The 14,057-nt window shown below is 37.7% G+C and overlaps 1 protein-coding gene across 2 annotated transcripts in view; it reads right to left on the reverse strand.

The window, feature by feature from the left end:
• CFAP70 (cilia and flagella associated protein 70) overlaps nt 1-14,057 on the reverse strand; it is a 105,722-nt gene that overhangs the window by 54,960 nt on the left and 36,705 nt on the right. For both annotated transcript variants that reach the window (XM_036265116.1, XM_036265115.1), the window contains 3 exons: nt 13,519-13,610; nt 3,070-3,130; nt 2,026-2,220 (listed from right to left, as the gene is read on the reverse strand). In XM_036265116.1, the coding sequence (XP_036121009.1) occupies nt 2,026-2,220; nt 3,070-3,130; nt 13,519-13,610 (348 nt within the window). The remainder of the gene's footprint in view (nt 1-2,025; nt 2,221-3,069; nt 3,131-13,518; nt 13,611-14,057) is intronic.

Below are 14,057 nucleotides of genomic sequence, written 5' to 3' on the forward strand. Positions count from 1 at the left end.
CGATTCCCAGTCAGGGCACATGCCTGGGTTAAGGGCTTATTCCCAGTTGGGGGGGTGCAGGAGGCAGCTGGTTAATTGTCTCTCTCACGTCAATGTTTCTCTCTCTCCCTTCCTCTCATTCTAAAAAATAAATTTAAAAAAATTTTTTTTAAAGAAATAACAAGCACTGGCCGATTTGGCTCAGTGGTTGGAGTGTCGGCCTGTGGACCAGAGAGGCCCAGGTTTGGTTCCCACTAAGGACACGTTCCTCGATTGCAGTTTATGCCCGGCCCTGGTTGGGGTTGTATGGGTGGCAACCACTCGATGTGTCTCTCACATGTCGATGTTTCTCTCCCTCCCTCCCCCTCCCTCCTCTCTCTCTCAAGATAAATGCAAAAAAATGTCCTCAGGTGAGGATTAAAAAAAAAGAGAGAGAGAGAGAGAGAGAGAGCCCTGGCCGGTTTGGCTCAGCGGTTAGAGCGTCAGCCTGTGGTCCAGAGAGACCCGGGTTCAGTTCCCGCTAAGGGCACGTACCTTGGTTGCAGTTTATCCCCGGCCCTGGTTGGTCGTGTGGGTGGCAGCCACTCGATGTGTCCCTTTCACATCAATGTTTCTCTCTCTCTCTCTCTCTCTCTCTCTCTTCCTCTCTCTCCCTCCCACTCTATCTGAACAAAAAAATGAAAAATGTCCTCGGGTGAGGATAAAAAAAAAAAGAAAGAAAGAAATAACAAGAGGTAAAGCTTAAAACACTAAACAAATAACATATTGCTATAGCCAGGACAGCTGCTGCTGCTTTTTGCCCCCTAAGCAAACATTATTGCCAGGTTTTATAGTATAAAGGTTTTATAACATAAAGCACTTTCCATGAATTATGTTATTTAATTCTCATAATGACCCCATGTGATAACAATATTATCTCTCATTGTTAGGCAAAAAAAAAAAAAAAATGAGACTCTTGATTAAGGTAATCGAGCTAGTAATGGTAGAATCAGAATCAAACTAAGACATGATCATGCCACCTACTGAGAACAGCCTCTTGCCTCCATGGATCTGTTGTTTTTATTTTATTACATGCATGTGATTTCTTTGTATTTATTTAGTACAGTAGAGGGCACATAGTAAATGTGCACAGAGAGGCAGTGCAATGTAGCAGTTAAGAATGTAATTTCTGGCCCTGGCCGGTTTGGCTCAGCAGTTAGAGCATCAGCCTGTGGACCAAAGGGTTGAAGGTTCCATTCCTGGTCAAGGGCATGTACCTGGGTTGCAGGTTAAAACCCTGGCCCCAGTCAGGGTTTTCAGGAGGCAATCAATTGATGTGTCTCTCTCACATCGATGTTTCTCGCTCTCTCTCCCCCTCCCTCCCTTCCACTCTCTCTAAAGAAAAAAAAATCAACGGAAAAATATCCTCGGGTGAGGATTAACAACAACAAAGAAGAACGTGATTTCTGAAGCCAGCCTGCCAAAGTTTGAGTCTTATCTTTAACCTTTACTAGCCCTGTGATCTTGGGCAAATTACTTAACTGTTACATTTCTCCATCTGTAAAATAGGGAGTACCTACCTCATAGGGTTGTTGTAAGGATTAAATTAATAAAATATGAAGCATCTTAAATGTATCTGGTATACAGCAAACACTCAATAAACATTAGCCATTATTATTCACAAAATTATTATTAAGTAAATATTTCTCAAGTCTTAGTGATTCTATGGACTAGGGAAAAGTTTGTAATAGGAGACAGATCATTAGTAAGGGAATCAGTCCCAGGTATAGAGTTTCTGCCTGCTAGAGCAACATGAAATCTGACTCAAAATCTGGCCTAGCCTCAAGTGAGGAATCAGTTTCTTAAAAGCTCACACTCTGAAAGGATACTGTACTATTCTGTGGCTCCGCAGGAGTGGAGCTTCTCCCACATTCTATCATGGGGAACATAGCTCTCTGCACCAATACCAAGAAAGGTGGGAGCACAGCCAAATGCAAGCACAGAAAAAAATATGTAGAGGAGATGCTTCATAAAACCCACAGAATAATTAAATAAATAAAAATTTACCTTGAGCTGTTCTTTGAAAGCAAAGTATTTTCCAGAGCAATTAAGTTCATAGTTGAGCTGGCACTTCTGTTCCTCCAGGGTTTCACTATCTATATCACTGTCCAGTTTGGCCACCTGTTTTCCAAACATCCTGTGATACTCATCCAGAATGACTCTGGAAATGCTCTTGATCTGCATGTGGTAGTCACTCACCGCCTAGAAAAATATAAAATGTCTGGTAAAGAGCCCTGGCCAGTGTGGCTTGGTTGGTTGAGCATCATCCCATGCACCAAGAGGTCACAAGTTTGATTCCTGGTCAAGGGCACATGCCTGGATTTCAGGCTTGATCTCTAGTAGGGGGCATGCAGGAGGCAGCCTATCACTGTTTCTTTTTCTCATTGATGTTTCTCTTTCTCCCTCCCTCTCCCTCTAAAATCAATAAAAACATATTTTTAAAAAATGTCTTGTAGCCCTGGCCGGTTTGGCTCAGCAGTTAGAGCGTCGGCCTGTGGTCCGGAGAGACCCGGTTCCCGCTAAGGGCATGTACCTCGGTTGCAGTTTGTCCCCAGCCCTGGTTGGGTCGTGTGGGTGGCAACCACTCGATGTGTCCCTTTCACATCGATGTTTCTCTCTCTCTCTCTCTCTCTCTCTCTCTCTCTCTCTCTCTCTCTCTCCCTCCCTCCCTCCCTCCCTCCTACTCTATCTGAACAAAATATCGAAAAATATCCTCGGGTGAGGATTAAAAAAAAAAAATGTCTTGTAAAGAGACCTTAAAGAGGTCAAGATGTGGAATAAAATTCTGAAACTGGATTGTGTTCTACATTCAATAATACCTTAGGTATAACTTTCCCTTTTCTTCCCAGCTCAGAGACCACCGACCAAAGATCAAACACTGAATACTGTTTGTTGTAAGTCACTGATCACAAATTGACACAGGAAGGAAAATATGTGAAGCTACAATTTCTCACCCCTTCTAAAAAGCACATTGAAGAATCCATGCCTTATTTTCAAATGATGCACTCAACACCTTATTACTTATATTTTCACCTTGGCATTAGCACTTGCCTTCTGAGCTCCTCCTGTCCTGCGGGTAAGAGGCGGCCTTGGAGGAATCATTTCCTTGACCCTACATCAGGAAACAACAACTTTATTATCTGAAGATTTATGTTCTCTTATTTCTCACCCCCAAAGAGTCTGGGTGGGGGAGATCTAAGATCTGTTCCCCCATCATACTTGAGCTGTGCTATTCTCTCATGTAAAAGCCTAGACATGAATGCCAGAACATTTTATAACTGTGAACTAGACAGGAAGGGAGCAAAGAAGCAGGTACTCAGAAAGTAGTTAAGTTACACTGTTAGCTAATTTGAGCCCTGGCTTTACATATTGTTTTAAAAACACTGCTTTGTACAAGGGGCTGCTGGACTCAGGTTAGAAAGAAATTGGTGTTATGATTTTAGTTGCACTCAGTAGAGCCTCTGAAAACAGTTTTGGAAATTTAAGTGGTACGGGCAAGTGAAAGCTTTTCTTCCCTCTCAATCTAGGTCACAATTTATAAGACTGCTTTAAATTATAATAATTATATTACACTTTATGGTGAGCAAAAATATACATTTTGTCATTATCAAACTACTTATGCCTAAACTTCTACCTTCCATTTTTGGACAGTTTACAACAACCTAGATGGAATTAACTTATAGCTTTTCCTCCTTATAGTTTCAGAGTCCTGCTAAAGTATATTGTACTCCCTTGGAGTTTACAATCAAATTCACAGTTTTTTAAATAAATACTATGTAATTTCTAATCTAATTTTATTTATTTTAATAGGTAATATATCCATGTGGTTCAAAGCTTCAGAGGTATGAAGCAATATATAATAAACTATCACCTTCCAACCCTGTTTTCCAACTACACAGTTTCCTCTCCAGAAGCAATGTTATTTATTCATTCATCCATTCAAAATATATACTGAGTGGCTCTTATCCATCGGGCACTTTTCTAGGTATTGGGGATAGGGCATTAAACAAAATAGGCAAAAATGCTTGCCCTCATGGAACTTATATTCTAGTGGGGAAGACAATAAACAACATAAATAATCAAGATAAATATGTTAGTGGTAGGTGCCATGGAGAAAAATAATGCAGGAAGGCAGAAAGACTATGTTGGGAGCTGGGGTGGTGAAGTGAAGAACCATATTTCATTAGAGAAAGACTTACACACTGAAATGATAACATTTATTATTGAATATATTAGGGTACATGTTTCAAGTGTACAACTCAATAAAACCTCATCTATATACTGCACTGAGTGCCCATGGTCCCAAGCAAACTCTTTCCATCCCCATTTTCCCATCCTTTGCCCGCCTCCACCTACTCCCCACCCCTTTTCCTCTGGCTATCACCACACTGTTGTCTGTGTCTATGTGTGTATGTATATATATATATATATATATATATATATATATATATATATATATAATTTTTTTTTTTGCTTAATCCTTTCACCTTTTTTCATCCAATCCCCCTCTCCTGACAGCTGTCAGTCTGTTTCATGTATCCATGCCTCCACTTCATTTTTGTCTATCACTTTATTTTATTCATTAGATTCCACATATAAGTTGTCTTTCTCTAACTTGCTTTTTCACTTAGAATAATAATCTTCAGGTCTATCTATGCTGTCACAAAAGGTAAGATTTCCAGCCCTGGCCAGTTTTGCTCAGCGGTTAAAGCAACGGCCCAAAGACTGAAGGGTCATGGTTTCAATTCCTGGTCAAGGGCACATACCTGTGTTGCAGGTTTATTCCCCAGCCCCAGTCAGGGTCATGCAGAAGGCACTGGAAACAATCAATAGATGTGTCTCTCTCACATCAATGTTTCTTTCTCCCCGCCCCCCATCCCTTGCATTCTATCTAAACAAAAAAATCAGTAGAAGAATATCCTCAGGTGAAGAGTTAGGGGGGGGAAAGGGTAAGATTTCTTTTTTTATGGCCTAGTAGTATTCCATAGTGTAACTATACCACAGCTTTTTTTTTTAATCCTCACTCGAGGACATTTTTCCATTTTTTGTTCAGATAGAGTGGGAGGGAGGGAGAGAGAGAGAGAGAGAGAGAGAGAGAGAGAGAGAGAGAGAGACAGACATTGATGTAAAAGGGATACATCGAGTGGCTGCCACCCGCATGACCAACCAGGGCCAGGGACAAACTGCAACCAAGGTATACGCCCTTAGTGGGAACCGAACCCGGTCTCTCTGGACCACAGGCTAATGCTCTAACTGCTGAGCCAAACTGGCCAGGGCTATACCACAGCTTTTTTATTCACTCATCTACTGATGGGCACTTGGGGCTGTGTCAGATCTTGGGTATTGTAAATACCTCTGCAGTGAACATAGGGGTGTATATATTCCTTTGAATCAGAGTTTTGGGTTTCTTCATGTATATTCCCAGAAGTGGGATCACTGATATCAAACTATACTGAAAGGCCATTGTAATCAAAACAGCCTGGTACTGGCACAAGAACAGGCATATAGACCAATGTAACAGAACAGAGAGACCATAAATAAACCTACAACTTTATAGTCAATTAATATTTGACAAAGGAGGCAAGGAATAAAGACAGTCTTTTTAAAAAGTGGTGTTGGAAAAATTGGACAGGTATATGCAAAAAAATGAAACTAGACCACCAACTTACACCATGTACAAGAATAAACTCAAAATGGATAAAAGACTTAAATGTAAGTTGCCAAACCATAAAAATCCTAGAAGAAAACATAGGCAGTAAAATCTCAGACATCTCTCCTAGTAACATTTTTGTTGATACATCTCCTAAGGGCAAGGGAAGAAAATAAATAAATGGGACTACATCAAACTAAAAAGCTTTTGCACAGCAAAGAAACTATCAACAAAATGAAAAGGGAACTCACTGTATGGGAGATCATATTTGCCAATGATACATCTGATGAGGGGTTAATTTCCAAAATACATAAAGAACTCATACACCTCAACACCAGAAATACAAAAAAAAACAATTAAAAAATGGGCAAAGAACCTGAATAGACACTTCTCCAAAAAGGACATACAGATGGCCAACAGATATATTTAAAAAATGCTCAAATGGAAGATCAATTTTTAATTTTTTGAGGTAACACCATATTGTTTTCCATAGTGGCTGCACCAGTCTGCATTCCCACCAGCAGTGTACTAGAGTCCCCTTTTCTCCACACCCTCGCCAACACTTGTTGTTTGATGATTTGTTGATGGCGGCCATTCTGACAGGTGTGAGGTGATACCTCATTGTTGTTTTGATTTGCATCTCTCTCATGATTAGTGATGTTGAGCATTTCTTCATATGTTTCTTAGCCATTTGTATGTCCTGTTTGGAGAGGTGTCTATTCAGTTCCTCTGCCCATTTTTTAATTGGGTTCCTTGTCTTCCTTTTGTTGAGTTGTATGAGCACTCTATATGTATTGGAAATTAACCCCTTATCTGATATTCCATTTGACCCAGTGATCCCACTTCTAGGAATATACCCTAAGAAGCATAAAACACCAATAAGAAAGAATATATGTACCCCCATCTTTGTAGCAGTACTATTTACAATTGCTAAGATCTGGAAACAGCCCAAGTGCCCATCAGTAGACGAATGGATCAAAAAGCTGTGGTACATATACACAATGGAGTACTACGCAGCGGTAAGAAAGAAAGATCTCTTATCCTTTGAGACTACATGGAGGGACCTGGAAAGTACCATCCTAAGTGAAACAAGCCAAACAGAGAAAGACAAATTTCATATGATCTCACTTATTTGTGGAATATAATGAACATAACAGTTTGAGGAATGGGGTAGTCCCAGAGACGCGGAAGCGGGGTACAGACTGACAATCCCCTAAGGAGTGGGGAGGTGGGGGAGGGATGAACCACAGAACTTATATGCATGTATGCATGAACAGTGGACATGGACAACAATCTGGGGAAGGGGCAGGGAGGGGAGGGGGAGGGGGGAATCAGTGGGGGGGAAAAGGAGAATCATCTGTAACAAAAATTAATCAATAAAAAATAAATTTAAAAAAAAAAGCTCAAATCACTAATCAGAAAAATGCAAATAAACCACAATGAGATATCACCTCACACCTGTCAGAATGGCTATCATTACTAAATCAACAAACAAGTGAGCAATTCCTCTGTTCTTTTATGTTGTTGTTCTTTATTCTTTTTAATTTTGATGATCTTGACCTCCAAATCCCTTCAGCAACACAGTTCCATACCCAAACAAAAAATACCCTACCTCTACTATCCCACTACCAGATCCCACATTACACAGACCAACAGTATGGTGACTACCAGAGGGAAAGTGGGGGTGGGAGGAGGCAGAAGAAAGTAAAGGGGAGATAAAATGGTGATGGAAGGAGACTTGACTTTAGGTGGTAAACACACAATACAATATACAGATGATGTAATACAGAATTGTACACCTGTAACCTATATAATTTTATTAACCATTGTTACCCCAATAAATTCAGTAAAAATAAAAATTTTAAAAAGGGTAAAAAATGGTATAAGCCCTGGCCTATGTGGCTTATTTGGTTACGCATCATCCACACACCAAAAGTTTGATGGTTTGATTCCTGGTCTGGGTACATGCCTGGGTTGCAGACATGATCCCCAGTAGAGGAGGTGCAGGAGGCAGTAGATCGATGTTTCTCTCTTGCATCAATGTTTCTCTCTCTTTCTCTCTCGCCTTCTCACCCTTCCTCTCTCTCTAAAAAGCAATAAAAACATCTTTTAAAAAAAAAAAAAAAAAAGATGGTATAAAAGATGAATGTGCCACTACAAGTAGGTAATTCTGAAAAGGAAACTTCCAAATAACAAATAAATATCTTAAAATTTTTAATCATACTAAAGCATTTATAATATAGTTTAAAATTAAAATGATAAACTTTCTTTCCCTGTCAAAATAGCATAAGTAAATAATTATTGTGTCAGTGAATGTATGAAGGAACAGTAGTCTCATATATTACTTGTGGAACTTCAAACTTTTTGGAAGGCAATTCAAGAGTATTTATCAAAACCCCTAAAAATATCTATAGTGAATAGCCTTCAAGATAAAAGCTATCATTTCCTTTTACCTGTGAGCATGGTGCTCCTCACACCAAAAGGCAAAGTCTAGACATCAGCAAAATGGCAGAGTACATAACTCCAAACTCCCATCCCTCCACAGAAACATTGAAAAAAAACATAAACTGTCAGAACCAACTATGTCAGAACTCTGGAAAACAGTCAAAGGTTTACAGCAATGAAGCAAAAACTGAATCAAGAAAATGGCAGTTTGAAAAGAGTAGAAAAGCTTTGTACATTTTTGCTGGCCCTTTGCCCACTCCATCTCCAGTTTAGAGTCAGTCTTAAGGACAGGAGTTTGCATTTCCAGTGTGGTACACCAGTCCCTGGTTCTGAAGGAGCAGAGCAGACCTTATTTGCAAGTCACTGTGTTTGTTCTAACCTGTAAGGGGCTACCTGCAGGGCTGACATAGACACTCAATTCTGTTTTTCCTAATTTGAAACCCACATAAGGCTTAGGAGGAAAAGCCAGGGAGTATCTTTAGGAAATTAGGGTATTTATTTATTTATTTATTTTTTATCCTCACCTGAGGACATTTTTCCTTTTTTTTTTTTTTTGTTCAGATAGAGCGGGAGGGAGAGAGAGGAAGAGAGAGAGAGAGAAACATCGATGTGAAGGGACACATCAAGTGGCTGCCACCCGCACGACCAACCAGGGCCGGGGACAAACTGCAACCGAGGTGCGTGCCCTTAGCGGGAACCGAACCCGGGTCTCTCCGGACCGCAGGCCGACGCTCCAACCGCTGAGCCAAACCCGCCAGGGTGGAAATTAGGGTATTTAAATGTAGTTGTATATACTAGGGAATTTAGAAATCTATACACATGCCCAGGATTGGAATTGCACTCAGAAAAAAAAAAATGAGAAGACCTTAAGTTTCACCAATGACTGATCTATAGTCTCATTGCAAACAGGAAGTGAAATATGAGGTAGGATTATAAACAGCCTGATTAAGTTGTTAAAAGAATGGCTCACCACAGTCACCTACAAAGATAAAAAAAAAAAAAAAAAAGTTTTTTTTTCTGTTTTAGTTTTGCTGTTTTGTATATATTAAGGTCTCTGCATTCAAGGACATCTTAGTCAAAACACTAGTAGAATACAAGCTACAACTTAATTAAAAACAGCAAACCCTGGGAAAGGGGGAATTTTTATTTCCAAAGTTCCCACATTCTAGTGTACAAATGTCCAGTTTTCAACAACAACAATCACAAAACATACCAAGAAAGATAAAAATATGACATTTTCAAAATCAGAAATAAATGAACAGAAATATATCCCTGAAGAAGCCCAAATACTGGTCTTGCTATAAAAAGTTGTTAAATAGCCCGGCTGGAGTGGCGTCGACCCGTGTACTAAGAGATCGCTGGTTCCATTCCAGGTCCAAGCACATGCCCAGGTTGTGGGCCTGATCCCCAGTGAGGGGCATGCAGGAGGTGGCTGATTGATGTTCTCTCTCATCGATGTTTCTATCTCTCTCTACTTCTCCCTTCCTCTCTCTCTAAAAAATCAATAAAGAAAAAAGAAAAAAAGATGTTAAATAAACCAATTTAAATATGCTCAAAGAGCTAAAGGAAACCATAGACAAAGGACTAAAAGAAACCAGAAAATTATGTATGCACAAAATGAGAATACTAGTGAAAAGACAGAAATTATTTTTTTTTAAAAAAGAACCAAATTGCCCTGGCCAGTTTGGCTCAGCGGTTAGAGTGTCGGCCTGTGGTCCAGAGAGACTCAGGTTTGGTTCCCACTAAGGGCATGTACCTCGGTTGCAGTTTGTCCCTGGCCCTGGTTGGATCATGTGGGTGGCAACCACTCGATATGTCCCTTTCACGTCGATGTTTCTCTCTCTCTCTCTCCCTCCCACTCTATCTGAACAAAATATCAAAAAAAGATGTCCTCGGGTGAGGATAAAAAAATAATAATAAATAAACAAAAAAAAGAACCAAATAGAAAGTTTGGAGTTGAAAAGTACAATAACTGAAATGAGAAAGTCATTAGAGAATTCAACAAATTTGATCAGGCAGAAGAGAGAACCAAGACAAAGAGAAACTCTCAAAAGCAGTGAGAGGAATGACTCATCACATAAGGTTAACAGATAATTTCAACAATGTCTCATCAGAAACCATGGAGGCCAGAAGGCATGTGGGTAACATTTAAAGTTCTGAGAGAAAAAACTGCCTGAAGGACTTCATTTAGTACTTCCTATAGGTTAGTCTAGTAATATTCTCTTAGCTTTTGTTTATCTAGGATTGTCTTAATTTTTCCTTCATTCTTGAAGGATAGTTTGCTTGATATAGGATTCTTGGTTGGCAATTTTTGATTTGTAACTCCTCCTTACCTCTTTTTTTTAGAAGGCAAATACATAATACAATATATGAAATATAATCTGTGACAATAATAATACAAAGAGGAAGAGAGAGAGATGTATAGGAGGAACAGAGTGTATAATATTGAAGTTAAATTGGTATTACTCAAACTAAGTTGTTACAGGTTTAAGATGATTATTGTAACCCACAAGGTAATCACTAAGAAAATAAATTTAAAAATATAAGAGAAGGAAAGAAGAGAATCTAAATGATACATTGTAAAAAGTCAATTAAATATAAAAAAGACAGTAATGAGGAATTCAAGAACAGATAACATAGAAGACATGCAGATAACAAATAGATATATAGTAAAAGTAAATCCTTTATCAGTAACTGCATTAAATATAAATGGATTAAACACTTCTATTAAAAGGCAAAGTTTGGTAGATTGAAATTTTTTTAGGGTCCATCTGTTTGCAGCATACAAGATATTCCCTTTAGATATAAGAACACAAAGACACTAATCATCAGAGAGATGCAAATTAAAACAATGAGGTATCACCTCACACCTGTCAGAATGGCCACCATCAACAAATCACCAAACAACAAGTGTTGGCGAGGATGTGGAGAAAAGGGGACTCTAGTGCATTGCTGGTGGGAATGCAGACTGGTGCAGCCACTATGGAAAACAATATGGTGTTACCTCAAAAAATTAAAAATTGAATTTCTATTTGACCCGGTGATCCCACTTCTAGGAATATACCCTAAGAAGCCTGAAACACCAATCAGAAAGAATATATGTACCCCCATGTTCGTAGCAGCACTATTTACAATAGCTGAGACCTGGAAACAGCCCAAATGTCCATCAGTAGATGAATGGATGAAAAGCTGTGGTACATATACACAGTGGAGTACTATGCAGCTGTAAGAAAGATCTCTTATCCTTTGAGACGACACGGAGGGACCTGGAAAGTATTATCCTAAGCGAAACAAGCCAAACAGAGAAAGACAAGTATCACATGATCTCACTTATTTGTGGAATATAATGAACATAACAGTCTGAGGAATGGGGTAGTCCCAGAGACGTGGAAGTGGGATACAGACTGACAATCCCCAGAAGAGAGGGTGGGGGGAGAGATAAACCACAGAACTTATATGCATGTACGCATGAACAATGGACATGGACAACAAAGGGCAGGGAGGGAGTGGTAGGGGGAATCAGTGGGGGGAAAAGAAGAAACATCTGTAACAAAAATAAATAAATAAATAAATAAATAAATAAATAAATAAATAAATCACAAAGAAATTGAAAGTAGGAGGATAGATGAACATATCCCATGCTAATAGTAACCAAAACAGAGCTGGGGTGGCTATATTACCATATGAGAAAATAGACTTCATCAAAAAAGGTAACAGGAGACAAAAAGAACTAGATAGATAGACAGGTAGATAAATAGGCAGATAGATAGATAGATAGATAGATAGATAGATAGATAGATAGATAGATAGGCAGATGTATAGAAAGTTCCAGAAAGCAATAAAATATAACAATCATAAACACATATGAACCTAATAGTAGAGCCCTAAAATATATAAGCAAAAATTGAGACTACTGAAGGGAGAAATAGACAGTTCTTTAATATTAGAGATTTTAAAATCCCACTTTCAATAATGGATAGGACAATCAGACAGAAGATCAATAAGAAAATAAAGGACTTTAAAAATAAAGTAGAGCAGTGTGGCTCAGTGGGTTGAGTGTCATTCCATGGACTGAGAGGTCCTGGTTCTATTTCTGATCAGGGCATATGCCCAGGTTTCTGGCTCAATCTCCAGTAGGGGATGTGCACAAGGCAGCTGATCAATGTTTCTCTCTCACATTGATGTTTCTCTTTCTCTCTCCCTTCCTCTCTAAAAAAATCAATAAAAACATATTTAAAGAAAAAGCAATAACAATATAAAACAATTTGACCTAACAGACATACAGAACATTCCACCTAACATCACAGAATACACATTCTTCTCAAGTGTACATGGAATATTCTACAGGATAGACTATGTTAGGCCACAAAACAAATCTTAATAAATTTTTAAAAAATTGAAATAATATAAAATATAGTTTCTAATTACAATGAAATGAAACTAGAAATCAATAATTAGAAGGAAACTGGAGAAGTCACAAATATGTGGAAATTAAGCAATACACTTTTAAATAATAGGTCAAAGAAGAAATCACAGGGAAATTAGAATATACTTTGAGATGAATGAAAACAAAAACACAACATACCAAAACTTATGGAATGCAGTGAAAGAAGTGTTCAGAGAGAAATTTATAGCTCTAACTCAGATATTAAAAAGAAGAAAGCTTGCAAATCAATAATTTTAACTGTATACCTTAAGGAACTAGAAAAGGAAAGCAAACTGAACCCAAAGCTAGCAGAAGGAAGGAAATAATAGAATTAGAGTAGAGATAAATAAAATAGAGAAAAGAAACACAATAGAGGAAATTAACAAAACAAAAAGACTCATTTTTGAAAAGATCAACAAAATTGATAATTCTTAGGTAGATGGACTAAGAAAAAAAAGACTCAAATTACTAAAATGAGAAGTGAGAGAGGAGACATTACTCCCCATTTTACAAAGAGAAAAAGAGAAAGAGAATGCCATGAACAATTGTACATCAACAAATGGATAACCTTGGTGAAATGACAACTTCCTAGAAAAACAATCAAAGCACTATAGTACAATATAAAAATAGTTTTAAAAAATTACATATATTTATATGTGACATGGGTGTGTGTTTGTTTAATAGAGGGGCTTTACAATAACTCTAGAAGAATAAATACCAAGGTGTTAAAAGCGGCTATCAGGTGAGTAGAAATCAGTGTGTCTTTGTACTTTGTATCTAATCTCAATTTCTCAAAATTTTTGTAATAGGTATATACTTCTTTTGTAATAAGAAAACAAAAGAAATTTCTTCTGGAAAAAAATAGCAGAAAATTATTGTTTAACCCAGAGGTAATTACATTTGTGGGTACAAACTGACTTTTTTTTATGTATACCTAAATTATTTTCGCACAACAAGTATGAGAATCATTGCTACACACCGTCTGGCTAGCTCTTCTGGCATTCGCTTAGGAACCAAAGCTTTGTCCAGCTGAATCTCCAACACAATGTATGTCCCTGCTTCTACATATTGCTGTAAAGACATTTTTTCTATTTTATTCTTTTCAGTAAAATAGATATTTATGAAAAAAATTTAGTAGCATAAGATAATGTTCACAATATAATAAAGTGAGAAAACTGCATATACAGCTATATATACATATATGTATATATGATTATATATGATTATTATATATATAATATATGATATCATATATGATATATATGATTATATATACACATGTATATGTGTGTGTATATAATCTTAACTGTTAAAATATTTTTTACATAGAAAAATAAATGGACAGAAAAATAGCAATAGTAGTTAACTCTTGTAGGAAAAGATTTTCAATTTTATTCTTGGAAACATCTACCCTAGCTGAAGCTCTGTTTAACTTTTTCAGTACCTTCCTCGTAACTGTTTTAAGTGAATGCCATTCTTTCTTCCACCAAACCTCTTTCATGAATTCTGCAGAAATAT

This window comes from Molossus molossus, unplaced genomic scaffold, assembly GCF_014108415.1.
Source record: "Molossus molossus isolate mMolMol1 unplaced genomic scaffold, mMolMol1.p scaffold_m16_p_17, whole genome shotgun sequence".
Classification (NCBI taxonomy): Eukaryota; Metazoa; Chordata; class Mammalia; order Chiroptera; family Molossidae; genus Molossus; species Molossus molossus.